We start from the raw sequence: 15,510 nt of genomic DNA, 5'->3' as shown, positions 1-15,510 counted from the left end.
CATGTTTAAGTGTGGGCGCATGCCGCTTATATACAGGTGCGGCTTGTGTATGTACAAAATCGGTTTTCCTCTTAAAATGTGGTGAGTGCGGCTTATAATCAGGTGCGCTCTATAGTCCGGAATTTACGGTAATTTAATAGTAAATCTACCTATCTCACTAGACACTAACCTCACTGTATTGTCTTTTTTTCATATTTATTTCTGTATTTAGTTGCTCATCCCTGAGTAATGAATCAAGCTTGCATGCAAAGCTATGGCAGTGGGGCAGGAAGTACAATATGCTGTTGTCACGGCAAGCAGTTTTCTATGAATCTGCCTGTTAGCAAGAGTGCATTTCGTGGGGATGACCACAGGGGGCTTTCTCACGTTCTGTTCACAGCTGTGAATGGTTCCAGAGACTGGGGGCCTCTGCCCTTTGCTCTGCAACTATTGGGAAATGGGGGGGGGGGGGGGGTGGTGCAGTCTTTGAGGCGTTGCTGTGTGCATCCGTGTGCAGAAGCATAAAGAAGACACCGGGGAAAATCAAGTTGCCTGAAACTTGACTGTGTATAGAAAATGTTTGAAAGTTACCTCAAAGTTATTTGCTTTATCGCTCAAACTGTACGAGGTCAGGCCAGAGCCTAACCTTACCCCAGCTGACAAAACCTCAACTAAAGTTTGGACTGGTCATTACATCAGTCATATACACAAACATCACTTATGATGGAACTCAATCCATACAGACTCGGTGAAACAAACACTGCTTAGATCATTTACACACTGGTGTCAGATCAGGCCTCTAAGATATTAAATACATTTTTTAAGTCGCATGGACTTTTTTCATAACAGAGAGTCATCTAACTGTGTGGGTGGGCAGATAAGACAGTTATAGACAAGGCACTATTTTATATAAGACAGACTCCTTCCGCATCATGTAGAAAAATGGCTCCACAGCTGTGTATTCTTTTTAGTAAATACAGTAAATAAACGAGAATATGCAAGTCCTGGTTCTTGTTTCTACTATAGTGAACATTTAGGATAAAAGAACTGGGCTGAGGTGAGGTTGAGCCTTACACTGGTTACAGAAAAACAAATAAATATGTTGAGTATTTCTCATTTGGCAGACAATTATGGCATTATTAACCCTTTTCTTTAATAAAATAAGAAAAATAAATCCTTAAGACTAACAAAACGATGTAACAAGGAGTGGGCCAATCCTCACAGGAACTACATAATTACATGAGGAGCAATTCCTATAGATGGGCCCAAAATCTCCCAACTTTGTCAACTTATTTTTGCAAAATTGAATTACAGTCTTTAATATTAATAAAATTAGCCAAATGATCTGCTAATAAGCCAATATTTTTAATGTGCTCTGCCTAGGAAAGAATTCTCACTGGTTTGTCCTGAATTGAAGTCCACTTTGATGACCTCACTAATGCATCAGGACACATACAAACACACACATTGAAAATTGGCAATATTTCTTCATGTGTGGCTAAGACTGGACTTACCGGAACAGCGGCCATTAGAGTAGGGTGCAAGACAGTGATATCTCCTTTGGTGCCTTTCATGATTTTGGTTGACTGGTGTAGTGAGGAGACAAAAAAATCTTGCATTATATATAATCAAAGGGAAGATTACTTTCCTTCTTAGTTTTGAAGTGCTTCTTTGAGAGTTAAACATCTTCAGTCTGGTGATGAAATGAAAGTCTTGTTAATCTGCATTAATCTCTTGTTGCCAAACACTCTTTAAAAATGGATTTTGTTGACCTTTAATATACAAAGTATCAATACACTTTTTTTCATTTACCGGTACATACATATTTGATAATTATACAATCCTAAGGTTTTTCAGAGAAGAAACCACAAGTAAAAAAAACATCCCACCCCTGAACTCTACGATACATTGGACCTGGGGTGGGTACACTTTTAGATTTAGCAGAGGGGCTGGGCCAGGAGGATGAATAGATTGAAGTATCTGCTGAAAGAGAGTCTTAATCTGATTCTTTTTATCAATTTATTTTGAAGCAGAAGGATTGAAGCAAAGTAATATTCTAAATTTGATAAAAGGCATTGAAATACAAAAAAATGCAGCAGCGCAAGTTTGGAAAGTTTTTGTTTTTTGTGTGAATCAAATCTGATTTTTGTCGTGTCACACTGCGTGTTGTATTTTTTACATTGCTTTTTAATAAAATATAAAACAAATTAGAACATACTAAAAAAATGTAGCGATGACATTTACATTTGAATGTTGGCCCTAACCGCAGTACACTTTAATGTGCAGCTAAGAAGCTCCATAAAAAAACATTCTCAATGGGGCTGAGTCGGTTTTAGGCGTGCACGTTAATAGGCTTGTGGTTGCTAAAAATGCGACAGATGTCTGGTATGGGTGACTTCTCTAATCAACAAAAAACAACTGATTTATTAGCTTGATTAATGCCACCAATGGGGACCAAACTTGAGTATCATCCTATAATTAGAACTCGATTGGCACCCTTTGTAAGTTACGTGCATCACAGCTGCTAACTACCGTCATGATCATCCATTCCATTTGCCCGATTAGGTATGAATATATGCAATAGTAATACTGTTGTTCCGGTCGTACATTCTTGTAACCCATGGTGCAGCAAAAAGAGAAACATTATAACACATCTTCTACCATTTTTGTTCAGCGGGCCTAATGGGTTGTATGTAAGCCACGGGCCGTGGTTTGCCCATGGTTTCACTAAACCCACGGCCAAGCTGGACACTCTTATCCTTCAGTGACCCTAAATTGGTGTTGGCACAGAGTGATGACCAACTATGGATGTTTCAATATTTGCAGTTCTTGAACATATAGTTTCCAGGAGTATTTATATCATATCACTATTTAGTTGTCATGATTTGCCCAGTGCCCTCACCTGTGCCCGCTCGTTTGGCTCCAGCTGCTGCTAGTGTCCTGATTGGTTCCCCTCCTAGTTAAACTCAGTACTCTCCTTCACTCCTGGTCAGTCCATCAGCGAACCTCCGCACACGCAAGACAAGCACTTTTTGACTCTGGCTTCTGTCTGTCCCATACTTTCCTGTATCCTGTTCGTCTGCCCCTGGCTCCCGATTGTTTCCGGCTACGTGACTTTTTTTCTTCCTCTGACCACGCTTCGATCTCCCGTCCCGGCAGCTCGACTCGTTTCCGCCCTCTGACCACACTCCGATCTCGTGGGGGTCCTGCTTCTCCTGCCCAGCGATCGCAGAATCGCTGGCGTTTGTTTTCCCGCGCCTGACTTATCCGCTTCCGCAAATAAGCTTGGTGTGAAACGTTTGGGTCTACCGTCTGTTCTGTTCTGACATTTAGTGTATGATAGATATTGTTAAAACAAAATCCCTCATAACATTTTAATTTTCTAATTCATAAAAACAGATTTAATGGGACGAAAGTGATCATACCTGGTCAGAAAGAGTTTGAGGTGAAGAATAGCCAATCCTACAACCATGAGAAATGCACAAAATCTCAGCACTCAATTCCAGTACATGGGCCAGTGGAAGGTAACCAATATAGGTGTCTTTCTCACTGTAAAAAGGACAAAAAGTAGCTCAAGTTGTCAATGTTCTTCTCAACACAATACATAATCTTATGAAGCGGTAAATGGATGCTATTTTTAGTGAGAATTCTAAATGTTAAGGATTTGTAGTTCAAACATATTTTACATATTCAAATGTGGATGTGATTCACATTATTGTTAACATTTGGTTGACATTCAGCAGTGGAAGTTTTGCAGACAAAATACGATCATTTTTGTCACAACTTTTCTATTCCTTATAGTTAAAGGAAGACCACCATGCAAGTGAAGGTACCAAATTTTACCAAAATAGATCCAATATGTGTTTGTTCAATATGTGCAACAAAAAAGCACTCTGATGAGGGAAATTTGGCTGAAGAAATACTTATAAACGTTACATTACTAGGTAATCCTGATGCAAAAAACACATAAATCACTGAAATTAAGTCATGTCATAACACCAATTTACCAGCAAACTAAATCCCAAATGCCAATAACGTACCACATATTCATCATTTGATGTCAAAATACTTTCATATCAAAATATAGCGAAAAACAAGCAAACATTGAATCAAAACATTGATATCAAACTGCACACCTCAAGCCAGGTACTCGTTCAGACATTCCAGTTGTAGAAGCAATTATGTTGCTATGGGAGATCAAGGCACCTTTGGGAGTGCCAGTGGATCCACTTGTGTACATGATGACCGCAATATCCGAAGCTATGGGCTGATTTTGCTCAGATTTTGCTGAAATAAAAATAAAATACAAAAACACACTTAAGAATAGTCATTAGTTTTAAAAAATGACAAGCATAAAGGCCCGATGTTGCTAATTTAACAAAATTAGAATTGTCTTTATAGTCATTGCTAACATGGTAATATAGTTCGCAACATGGCAGTTCAGGATAAACATGTCGTAAAGACTTCAGGGAAACAAAATAAGGTAATAAGGATGATGGGATGAAAAGGAAAGAAAACATATTTACAGGCTAGTGCTCTGATACAGGACTAAGTCATAAGCGTATCATAATAATAGTGCTATGATAACAGTCCAATGAAAAGTAGTGCAATGACATTTAGAAGCAACAAAATTCCCAAATAAATGGACAAATATGAATGACCATATTGCTATTTAATAACATCTATTATCTGCACTGGCTATCCTCAGTAGGGTTGCGGGGGCGCTGGAGCCCATACCAGCCATCTACGGGCAGTGGACACCCTGAACTGGTTGCCAGCCAGTCGCAGGGCACACAGAGACAGACAACTCACTCGCTCATTCACACCTAGGGACAATTTCGACGGGCCAATTAACCTGATATGCATGTTTTTGGAATGTGGGAGGAAACCGGAGTGCCACACAAGCATGGGGAGAACATGCAAACTCCACACAGGAAGGTTTGAGCTCATGACCTCAAAACTGTGCTGCACACGCGCTAACCACTGCCCCGCCGTACTGCCCGCTATACAATACCATTTTTCGATGAAACTGTCAAGATACTGTCCAGGTTTTTCACAGTCTTGCACACAGAATTAAGATAAGAGAGACGCGGAACTCTTTATCTCCTAACTGACATTTAGGATCTATAAACGTCATACTAAGTTGATGGTTCAGCTTGCAAACATCACTGCACTCCCATCCTGTTACCCTGGTTAATCCTGATTTGCCACAACTAAAGCATAGGAAAATCGTCAAATGGGATGTCAAAATGTGAGTATTGTTTTCCTTGGCCATCCATTGCCTATAATTTACATGACTGAATAGGACGGACAAATAAACGTATTTTTCAGACTATAAAAGGCACCTAAAACGCCAAAACTGGCCAGAAAACTGAAAGAGCGCATTATAACCCGGTTCGCCTTGCATACCGGTAAGAGGTACAGATAAGAGGTTTTAGGGTATACTACTAGATTTGTGCAATGATTGATCAATTAAAAATCATTCACATGCTACGGAAATTGAACTCATGTCGCGGAGGTGAGAGCGCAGACTCATAACCCTGGACTACCTGTGATCCAGATGACATAAAAAAAGGTTGTTGGATTTCATATCAGTGTCACACAATTTTACGCCCTGCCAGAAATGAATGTTAGAAAATGTAGAAAACAGAAATTTCGTTCGAAATATATAAATAAATGCATATTCAATTTTATCATCAGATACACTGGAGAGTTGTTTTCCTTTTTTGTGTTTATTTGTACCTTTCAGGAAGACTTTTCGTTTTTTCCATTCTCTAACATCCGTTAAAAAGTAAAAATAAAACCGCCATGACCTGGGGTCGATTCCCGGTGCCTACAAGGTTAGACGACATCTTTCCACAGATCAATCAATGCACTAATATATAACGTGAATTTATAATACAGTAGGCAGTGAGGGCCTGCAAAGCCTTCTCTGCTGGCCTAGAAAATATCAGAATCATGTGACGTTGATTATATTTTGTCCATCAATAATTATTCCAAATATTCTTCCTTTCATTGCATGTCCTTGGTTGCGCTGCTTCCAGATATTTGGTTTCATATTTCAGCATTTAATCAATCACATTTCAGCAATTACTTTTTTCCAGGTTTGGAAATCTACCTGAAAGCTTTCACAAAAAATCCTGTTTGTTTAACCAATCAGTTTCAGAATTGGCATCTGTGAGCGTACTAGAGGGCCTTGAGAAAGGTCACTGGTTTCACAAACTTCGATTGGCTGAGGGGTGGTAATCCACCAAAGCAATCGCGCCAACAGCTGTTTAAATTGAAGAGACCAAGCTGTACAAGGAAATATATTGTGTTGATTTAATAGTGAAAAGTTGGACTTGCTCCTTCATATATTTCAGATTTAATTCCCCCCTATGTTCTGGTCCGGAGCCTTCGCTCCAAAAATGCTGGTCTACTAGTGATCCCAAGAGCCAAGAAGATATCCGCAGGTTCGAGAGCGTTCTCCATTCAGGCCCCGTTGATGTGGAATGCTCTTCCCCCTGAGATTCAATCTGCAACCTCAATGGAGATGTTTAAATCTAGCCTTAAAACACACTTCTATTCCCTAGCATATGAATAACCTATATTTTATCTTGACAATATCTGTGTATTATTTGCCCTCATGTAGGTTTTAGATCAGGGGATGGTGTCATAATAGTCTGTGGTTTGCAATAACCTGTGGTCTGTGCAGCCCTTTGAGACACTTTGTGACTAAGGGCTATACAAATAAACATGACTTGACAACTCTGTGATTGAGCAAGCCTTTTAAAAGAGGGAAACGTTTTTGTCCGCCAATTTCAGCCTAGAGGTAATGTCTTAAACTTGAGGCCAAGCCTGACCCAATCATAAAAAATCCTATGATCTACCAGCCATTGTTCTTCTTAGTCTTTGTCTGTACAGTCTTATTTAAATTAAATTTAAACAAAAAGTCTGCGTTCATGTAAACTTAAATGACAAGAGACTATTTTTTCGGAGTTGCACCTTATCATCTTATGTGCTTTATAGTGTGGAAAATACGATCGTATTTAAGAACACAAGGGAGAAATGCCACTGATTGAACCCTAAATATAACCAGTGAGCTAGCATAGTCAGAACATTTTTGCACCAAGAGAAACAAGTTAAACCAGCCAACTTACCATTTTCTGGTTTGATGCCCAGCTTTTGCACGTCGGTCATGTTGTGGATGTGAACACCACTATGATAGCTGGGCCATGAAGTTGGAGTTTTATCCACGACGATAATGCAGTGCAGCTTTGGAACGTTAGCTAAAATATCCTAGCACACAAGATTACAGTCAGTAGTGTGCAAAGACATTGTTTAAGGCTAACAAGAATAAAATAGGGGATTTTCCTTATATTTCATTATATTCATTGTCGGGTGCAAAGGGAATCGAGTCCAGGTCACAACAGTGAGAGTGCTCGAATAGTAACCACTCAACCACCAGTGATCTAGATGACATGACAGAAAGCATTTTGTCATCATCACACCATTTTCATTCACAGTGCCATAGACGAATGTTAATTTTGTTGTGCATTTCACATGTTACAATGACAAACAATATTATTTACAGATGAGGTTGACAATGGCTGATTAATGATTCCTTACAATAAAAGTCAGTGCTACAAAACTTGTGGGTTTCCCATATTGAGTCTAACAACCATTGTTGTCTGAAAGCAAAGGTTATGACCTTCAGAAAACACATATTGCTGTAAATTTAAAGATAGCCACTTCTTACAGATGAACCAATTTATATATCCTGGTGTTTTTGACACCTTTTTTTTAAAATTAACAGCAAATTTATAAAGACTCTTGTCTGTCATGGATTGAAGTGTTTTTTCAACCCATGTTAGACACGATGCAGTTTGAATGACGATTCTGGCATGAACAATCTCAATTTAGGTCCTGCTTTCCTCAAATTTCCGGTTATCCTTGGCCACCGCAAAAAGCACATTTGTTTAGAACAAATTTTTGTCTTGATCACATAGTCTCTGCATGCCTAAATCCAGACAAAGGCCCAATGTTACTAATATAACAAAAATGGATGGAAGAGCAAGATCAGAAACTGGAAGAGACTGTTGATTGTAAAAGCACCAATATCCGAGATTTCGACTTAAATCGAATAAAAGCCAGTTCTAGCTTTTTCTGACAGATATTACATACGATAAACCATATAACTATCCATGCCTCCATTCGTTATCAGCACCGCTTATCCTCAGTAGGATTGCGGGGGTGCTGGAGCCCATCCCAGCTGTCTTCGGGCAGTGGATACCCTGAACTAGTTGCCAGCCAGTCGCAGGGCACACAGAGACAGACAACTCACTTGCTCATTCACACCTAGGGACAATTAGAACCGGCCAATTCACCTGAAATGTTTTTGGAATGTGGGAGGAAACTGGAGTGCCCGGAGGAAACCCACGCAAGCACGGGGAGAACATGCAAACTCCACACAGGAAGGTTCGATCTCATGACCTATGAACTGTGCCGCTCACGCGCTAACCACTGTGCCGCCGTGCTGCCCTCCATATAATTATGAAAACCAAAATAAAACTAGTTAAAATTATATTTTGTATAGAGTTAGCAAGACTTGTTTATACACTGTCCTGATAATTGGACAAACAAATTTGGTGTGAGAGAAAAAACCCTGTCCTGTACAGTATTCAATCATGAATTTTGATTAGCTCAGACATATTCGACAGCCAGTAAACAGCTAATAATGTAAATTTTGATTGAATATGAACTTATTAAATACCATATTTCAAATTTAGAATTGGAAAAATAACAAAGGCATATGAGAAAAGGGTTAAAACAAAACAACACAACAACACTTACTTAAAAGCTCAAATGCATTTCTAAAAATATAAGTATATTGTTACGGTTTGTATTCTTCTCTACTATTTTGTGTCCACCTGTTATCTTTCACCCCCATTTCTTTCTCTGCTACTAGTGTCATGTTTGGAGTTTATCCCATTATTTTGCTCGCATCTTATTTTCTCATTTTCGTTCAATCTTTGTCGTATCATTTGTTTGCCGGATCTGTTTTTGAAGCATTTGAGTTTAAACACATTATTGTCACTCGTCTGGCCTTGCAAACCTGCCACAAGTACAATATTTGGTCTACTCTTAAAGCTCATGTACATAAAACTGAAATAATATTAGTTTGTGGTTATGTCTTCAAATGATCTGCAACAAGTGGTATTCCCTTTCAAGTGTCAAAAACACTGTAGTAATTTCTAAACCAAAATTCTCTCAGGATCTCTAAAAAAGAATTCATTTCAAACTATATAATGGTATGTCCACATTGAGGTTGGCACTGTATACCTACAAAGACATGAACATACAATAGACACTGGTGCATTTTTTACTACAGAGCCAGAATGATTGCTGTGAGAGTCATTTTCTCACCTTGAGTTTGTTCTCCAGAAGCTCTTTGCTGGTGATGATGTGTGTTACTTCTGTCTCGTTCAGACCGTGAGCAATTGCTGGACCGCCCAGGGTTGAATAGAAGGTTGCCACTGCAAATGTAATTAAAAAAATAAATACACCAAGCTTTTGAATGCCCCTGTTATTCACTGTTTTTTTGTTTGACCATATTGAGTTGTTAAAGGGACACTGTGTGTTATTTAGCGCATCCGAGTTTTAATAAAACTCAAATTGAAAAAACAAAATTGATTTTTAAAATAGGGGGAAAAATACATGAACTATGATATAAACATGTATTTTTAAAAATATTTGTAAAAAGAGGTAAGATCTAAAGCCCGAGTCTTTCCGAGTCAGAGCTGAAATCTCGGCCTTAAAATGTCAACCATTAAGTTTGGGTTCTGACTGAGCTTCTCTCTCACTGACTTTTTTCTTCTTCCAATTATCCAGCAGTCATTGTTCTTTATTTCATATTCTTTGTGGAGGATCCGCTCAATGGATTCTATCCACCTCTCACCACGCTTATCAAAGCGGGCAGCAGCGTGCTCTGCCCCCCGCTCAGCACTGCTGGACCCAGAGAAGCGAAAGGAGTCGGCCGAAATCACCCTCCTCCTCCCAAGTCCTGACAAATAGAATATGAAGAATTGGGTTTGCTTCAGGCTCAGTCCCTAAAATCAAGTTAATTATTTGAGATCGAGCTGGGAATTAATTTAATACCCCCAGGCCGAGTTCTGGTTGGGCTGGATTTTTTTAGGCCTAATCTTAGCTCTTCTTGTAAGTCAAGAAAATAGTATTTATTTTATATAACATGAGTTTTAGCTATAGGGAGCTGACATAATTGTGGAAAAAAGGATGGGAAAAAAAAATAGAAGACAAATAATGAGGTTTTGGCGCTTTGAGTCTTTGTAGTTTGTATTCTTTCTTAAGCTTTTAAGCATTCGTTTTAAGTTTGACTACACAATACAGCGACATCTAATGGTGAAATGATACACATTGTCCCTTTAAGGAAATGCAAAAAAAGTGTACTAAAATGTGCACGGCAGTTTTTAAATATACGAAATTTTTCTGTTGGTGAATGTATGAACCTAATCCAAGAAAGATAAAAAATATTTGCATTTGTTGCACTCAGCACGTTTACACCCTTTAATGTCTGTTGAAAATAGTTTTTATTTATATTAGTGTTCCCAGCTGCACTTTAGATTCCCTAATTCTTTTTAATACCCTTTGAAAGGTCCCTCGTATTTTTCCCCCCGTTTAGTTTAGGCTCCATTAAACTGTCACGCTGAAAATATGCTCTCGCACGAGCCAGAAAAGCATCGTTAGAGCGCTTCGTTGACACACGGACACACAGACACGACTTAGCCCAGTGGAAAGGGAGCACGTCGAGAGGAGTTAAAGGTTGGAGAGGGAGGAAGAAACTGCAGGGAATGAAAGGGGGCAAACGAATGAAGGCTGATGGCGTCACGGCCAGTGTGACTGAGTCTACGTGATCATTGCATGTTGACAGAGCCAGCAAGGAGTCAGCCAAAGGCCCCCAGTGAACTCAGCAGCGTGTCACTTTCTGTTTATGTGCGAGTTTGCTCTCATCATGATATAGCGGATCGCTTTCCAAACTAAATCATAATGTTAATCTTACGCTGTGATTTATTGTATGAATTAGATTAATGAAAGTAGACTTAAATGTCACAATAGCAGCCACATTTACTTTTAATTCAGTAAAGCACACAATGGATCTCTTGTAAAGTTGATATGGCAAATAAACCCTGACACTAGTTTGCATGATATTGTGTTGTGAAAACGGCTCCTTTACATCCCACATGTGACGTTAAATCTTGATCTCACGGCAGGAGATCATTTAATTTAATTTCCAGCAACTCAGAATCTCTGAAAAACGCACAACAAAATGTTTTATTAAAAATATTGACTTTTCAGTTCAACAACACATAAACTATGTAATACAAGGAAAAACTTTACATTTGTTATGTAAAACACATATCCCTATAAAACTTAGGATACATAAATTACAATATTTACAGATATTGGCAGGACCATAACGGAGACAGGACCCACTTGCGTGTGTTTCTCTTAGTTTTATTGGGAAGAAGGGGAAAGGATAGTACACACGATCCGTAGATCGCTGGTCGCGGGGGACAGGTTGCTCAGACGCGGAAGTGGTATTTCCGCGGCGAGCGGATGGCGGCGTCGAGAGCGGAAAAAAATAGATCAGTAGCCGGGACGGGGATCAAAAATCGTGGTCGAGATCAGAAAAGGGGTCAGAGCCAGGAAACAGATGGGAATCAGAACAGGAGAGAGTCAGGGTCGAAAAGCTTGCCTAACGTAAGCTGAGGTTCGGACGGACTGACAACCGGTGACAGGAAGACGGGGGTATAAAAAGTGACAGGTAGCCAATCAGCGCCCGAGTCAGTTAGCGCCAAAGAAGCAGGCTCAGGTGCCTCGCATCAGTAATCAGACAGATATACGAAAAAGATAAAATACCAAACAATTTTAACCTTATTTAAAGTCCACAAATTTAAAGTCAACAACATTAAATCCCGGAAAAAAATGTAATATCGACCAACCACAAGAGAATAACTTTAAATGAGAAAACCAAAAAAAAAAAAAAACATCTTGCAAATTTTAGGTGCCATGAGGGGTATTTAATGTATTTCCCTTCCTTTTCTTTGATAAAAATGAATAAAAATATGAATCATCTGTATATATAATCATTTTATATATAACTTTTCTAAAGAATCTTGCAAGACATTACTCACCTATGTAACGCAAGTAATCACTTTAGAGGACAAAATAAAACAACTTGAGATGCAAGAGAAGCAAGAAGTTGATCACCACCATGTGTGGAAACGTGCATGCATCTGCAAGAACCTCCAAAATCCATTTTTATTTGTTCATTAGCCAAATCATCATTACAGCCCAAATCTTGTTTCATTGCCAACCAATGTTGTCTGTTTGCTTTGTAAAGTGATAGACTTTTTTTTATGGAAAATGCACTTGTGTGAGAGACTTCTCTTGTGGCTGACACTGTATTGCAGCTTTAGTGCAAGTTAAACTCATGTTTGTAATAAAACAGCAGGTTTTCATCATAAAACCTAAATGGATTTATAATAGCCAACTGGGAAACACTGCTTACTTATGTAACAGTGTATCAGAAGGAACAGATCGACCTTATTCTGTCTTGTCAGTAGCTTGCACGAATAAAATCACAATATGACCACACGCTTGTTTGTGGCTGTGCTCACACACACATACACACATTAAAATATTTTCACAGGACTATTTTGGGTTTGCAAGTACTCGAGAAAACACGTGAGAATTAAACCCACACAATCAAAAAACCCCTGAGTGATTGTATTACCAAAAAGAGTACAGTATGTCACAAAAGTGAGTGCACCCCTCACACTTGAGATTTCATCATAATGTTTACTTGAACATCACTGAAGAAACATCGCTTTGACACAATGAAAGGTAGTCTGGGAGAAGCTTATATAGCAGTGTAAATGTATTTTTCCCCTCAATCATGGACACCATGATTTTGCAGAACCACTTTAATTCTCCTGGCCATGGATTTCACCAGAGCCTCACAAATTGCCACTGTAATGCTCTTCAACATGACTGAGCTGGGGGAATTTCAAAATATTGTGCTTCTCCACCTTTTACTTGAGGATGCCCCAAAGATGTTCTAGTGGATTATGATCTGGAGACATGCTTTGCCAGTCCATTTCCATTACCCCTAGCCCCTTTAGCCTTAGTCATATTAGAAGTTTGTTTGGGGTCATTGTCAGGTTGGAACACTGCCCTGCGAGGGAGGGAATCATTTTCTGCACGAGTTTATCACAGTAAATGTTTGAGTTTCCCTTAATGAAATGCAATTCCCCAAATCCAGTTGCACCCATGCAGACCCAAACCATGGCATTGCCAACACTATGCTTGACTTTAGGCACGACACAAACATGTTTGTACTCCTCACCTGGTGGCCACCATAAATCCTTCACACTATCTGAGCCAAAATACATTTCATTTTGTCTCTTCAGATTAGAGGATATGTTTTCAGTTAGCCATGGCCTTTGTTGACATACTTCTTTTCATTGATGTTTATTCAGTGTTGCTCTATTAAACGTTTTAATAAAATCTCTGCAAAAATGTGAGGGAATCTGATGTACTCTTGGTATCTGGTGATATTCATGATTACTGAAGAGTTAAGTATGGGTATCAGGATTATGAAAAAAAAATAATACCCAAAAACCCTAACTTACAATTTGATATAAAGCTGGTAGTCAACCGTCGCTAAAAAGTTTTCTTGTTACATTTCCTATCAAATCCAAATCGATACTACACCTGCTAAGAATAAATTATAATCAGTAAAAATCAGTATGAACATCTTTGATAGAAAGGTCTTTATTAAACATCATGTGATCTCCATCCATCCATTTTCTGCCCCCCTCTTCCTCACTAGGGTTGCGGTGGGTACTGGAGCCCATCCCAGCTACCTTCAGGCAGTGGGCAGGGAACACCCTGAACTGGTTACCAGCCAGTCACAGTAATATGATCTCATTTAGCAATAGATTTGTTCATATGTATCGCGAAATACAATGTCGGGTGTATTTTGCCAAATTCTGTGGAAACGACTCACGTGGGAAATTGTGCATGAAGCAGGCCAAAGCAGCTATCATCCATTCTGCCCTTGTTTCACAGAATATGGCAATGTTGTGTTTTGGCTTCTGCCCGAGCGCTGCCAAGCCGTGGCCAAACTGGTTTGCTGCAGAGAGCGTCTCGTCATAGGAAAGCCAGTGGTAATCCCCGAGAATCAACTGAAAAAATATCAACAAGGATTTATTGGTTAACTTTCAACTTGATGAGAAAAATGCTTAAGAATGCAAAATGCCCGCGTCTGGAAATTTGGTCAAACATTACGAGAGGTTCCCCAAATTTTTTGTGCCAGAGACCGGTCTAGGGTCCGACAGTATTCTCACTGTGTGCCCAGTAAAATTATTAGTGATAATAACAATAACAGTAATAACAAGAATAATAAAACCTCTTCGTAATCACTAGACCAGAGAAGCAGTTGACATAGGAAAAGGCATTTGTTTTTTATCTCATTATCACAATATTTTTAATCTCGGTACCGTCCTGAAAGACATAAACAAACACAAAAAAAGCACAAAGGAAACAACACTTTAGTGTAGCTGGTGACAAATCAGACTTTTAGGGACATTAAATAAATATGTTGTAATTTTGATTGAAGTATTGCGCTCATAGTAAACGTGGTAAATAAATGATTTTAAACATGAGCCTACTTAACAATGTGGTACCAAGATGATGAGTAAAAATAGTGAGAAGATATAAAATCTACAGCCTTTTCCCATGTTATCTACATCCCTAGTTGTCTAGTGTTTAAAATTCAGCGCTCTCACTGCTGAGATCCCGGTTCAATTCCTGTTGCATCCAACATTGTGCAAAAGTGGTCAGCTCTGTTTTTTGACTGATCATCTATCCATCCATCCATTGTCTTCCGCTTATCCAGGGTCGGGTCGCAGGGGTAGCGGCCTTAACAGGGAAGGCCAGACGTCCCTATCCCCAGCCACTTCCTCCAGCTCGTCCGACAGGATCCCGAGGCGTTCCCGGACCAGCCTAGAGAAATAGTCTCTTCAGCATGTTCTGGGTCGCCCCCGGGTCCTCCTGCTGGTGGGACATGCCCGGAACACCTCCCGAGGGAGGCGGCCAGGAGGCATCCTTATCAGATGCCCAAGCCACCTCAACTAGCTCCTCTCAATGCGGAGGAGCATTGGCTCTACAAAGAGTCCCCCTCAGGTTTGACTGAGCTCCTCACCTAATCTCCAAGGGAGAACCCTGCGGAAGAAACTCATTTAAGCCACTTGTATCCGGGATCGTGTTCTTTCGGTCATAACCCACAGTTCATGACCATAGGTGAGGGTAGGAACGTACTGTAGATCGACCGGTATATTGAGAGCTTTGCCTTTCGGCTCAGCTCCCTTTTCACCATGACGGACCGATACAGGGACGGCAGACGCTGCACTGACCCGTTTGTCGATCTCCCGTTCCATCCTACCCTCACTCGTGAACAAAACCCCAAGA

General features: G+C 39.7%; 1 protein-coding gene across 2 annotated transcripts in view; it reads right to left on the bottom strand.

Annotated features, from left to right (window-relative positions):
- The window catches only part of acsl3a (acyl-CoA synthetase long chain family member 3a), a 42,917-nt gene that overhangs the window by 12,244 nt on the left and 15,163 nt on the right, over positions 1-15,510 (bottom strand). For both annotated transcript variants that reach the window (XM_088345400.1, XM_088345401.1), the window contains exons 3-8: positions 14,048-14,225; positions 9,385-9,494; positions 7,119-7,257; positions 4,116-4,266; positions 3,405-3,528; positions 1,494-1,565 (exon numbers count right to left, since the gene is read on the bottom strand). In XM_088345400.1, coding sequence (XP_088201526.1) covers positions 1,494-1,565; positions 3,405-3,528; positions 4,116-4,266; positions 7,119-7,257; positions 9,385-9,494; positions 14,048-14,225 — 774 coding nt within the window. The remainder of the gene's footprint in view (positions 1-1,493; positions 1,566-3,404; positions 3,529-4,115; positions 4,267-7,118; positions 7,258-9,384; positions 9,495-14,047; positions 14,226-15,510) is intronic.

Source organism: Urocampus carinirostris, chromosome 10 (genome assembly GCF_059441175.1).
Source record: "Urocampus carinirostris isolate Australia breed hairy pipefish chromosome 10, RoL_Ucar_1.0, whole genome shotgun sequence".
NCBI classification, from domain to species: Eukaryota; Metazoa; Chordata; class Actinopteri; order Syngnathiformes; family Syngnathidae; genus Urocampus; species Urocampus carinirostris.
The sequence above is the reverse complement of the archived record's forward strand: the minus strand, read 5'-3'. Positions and strand labels throughout refer to the sequence as shown.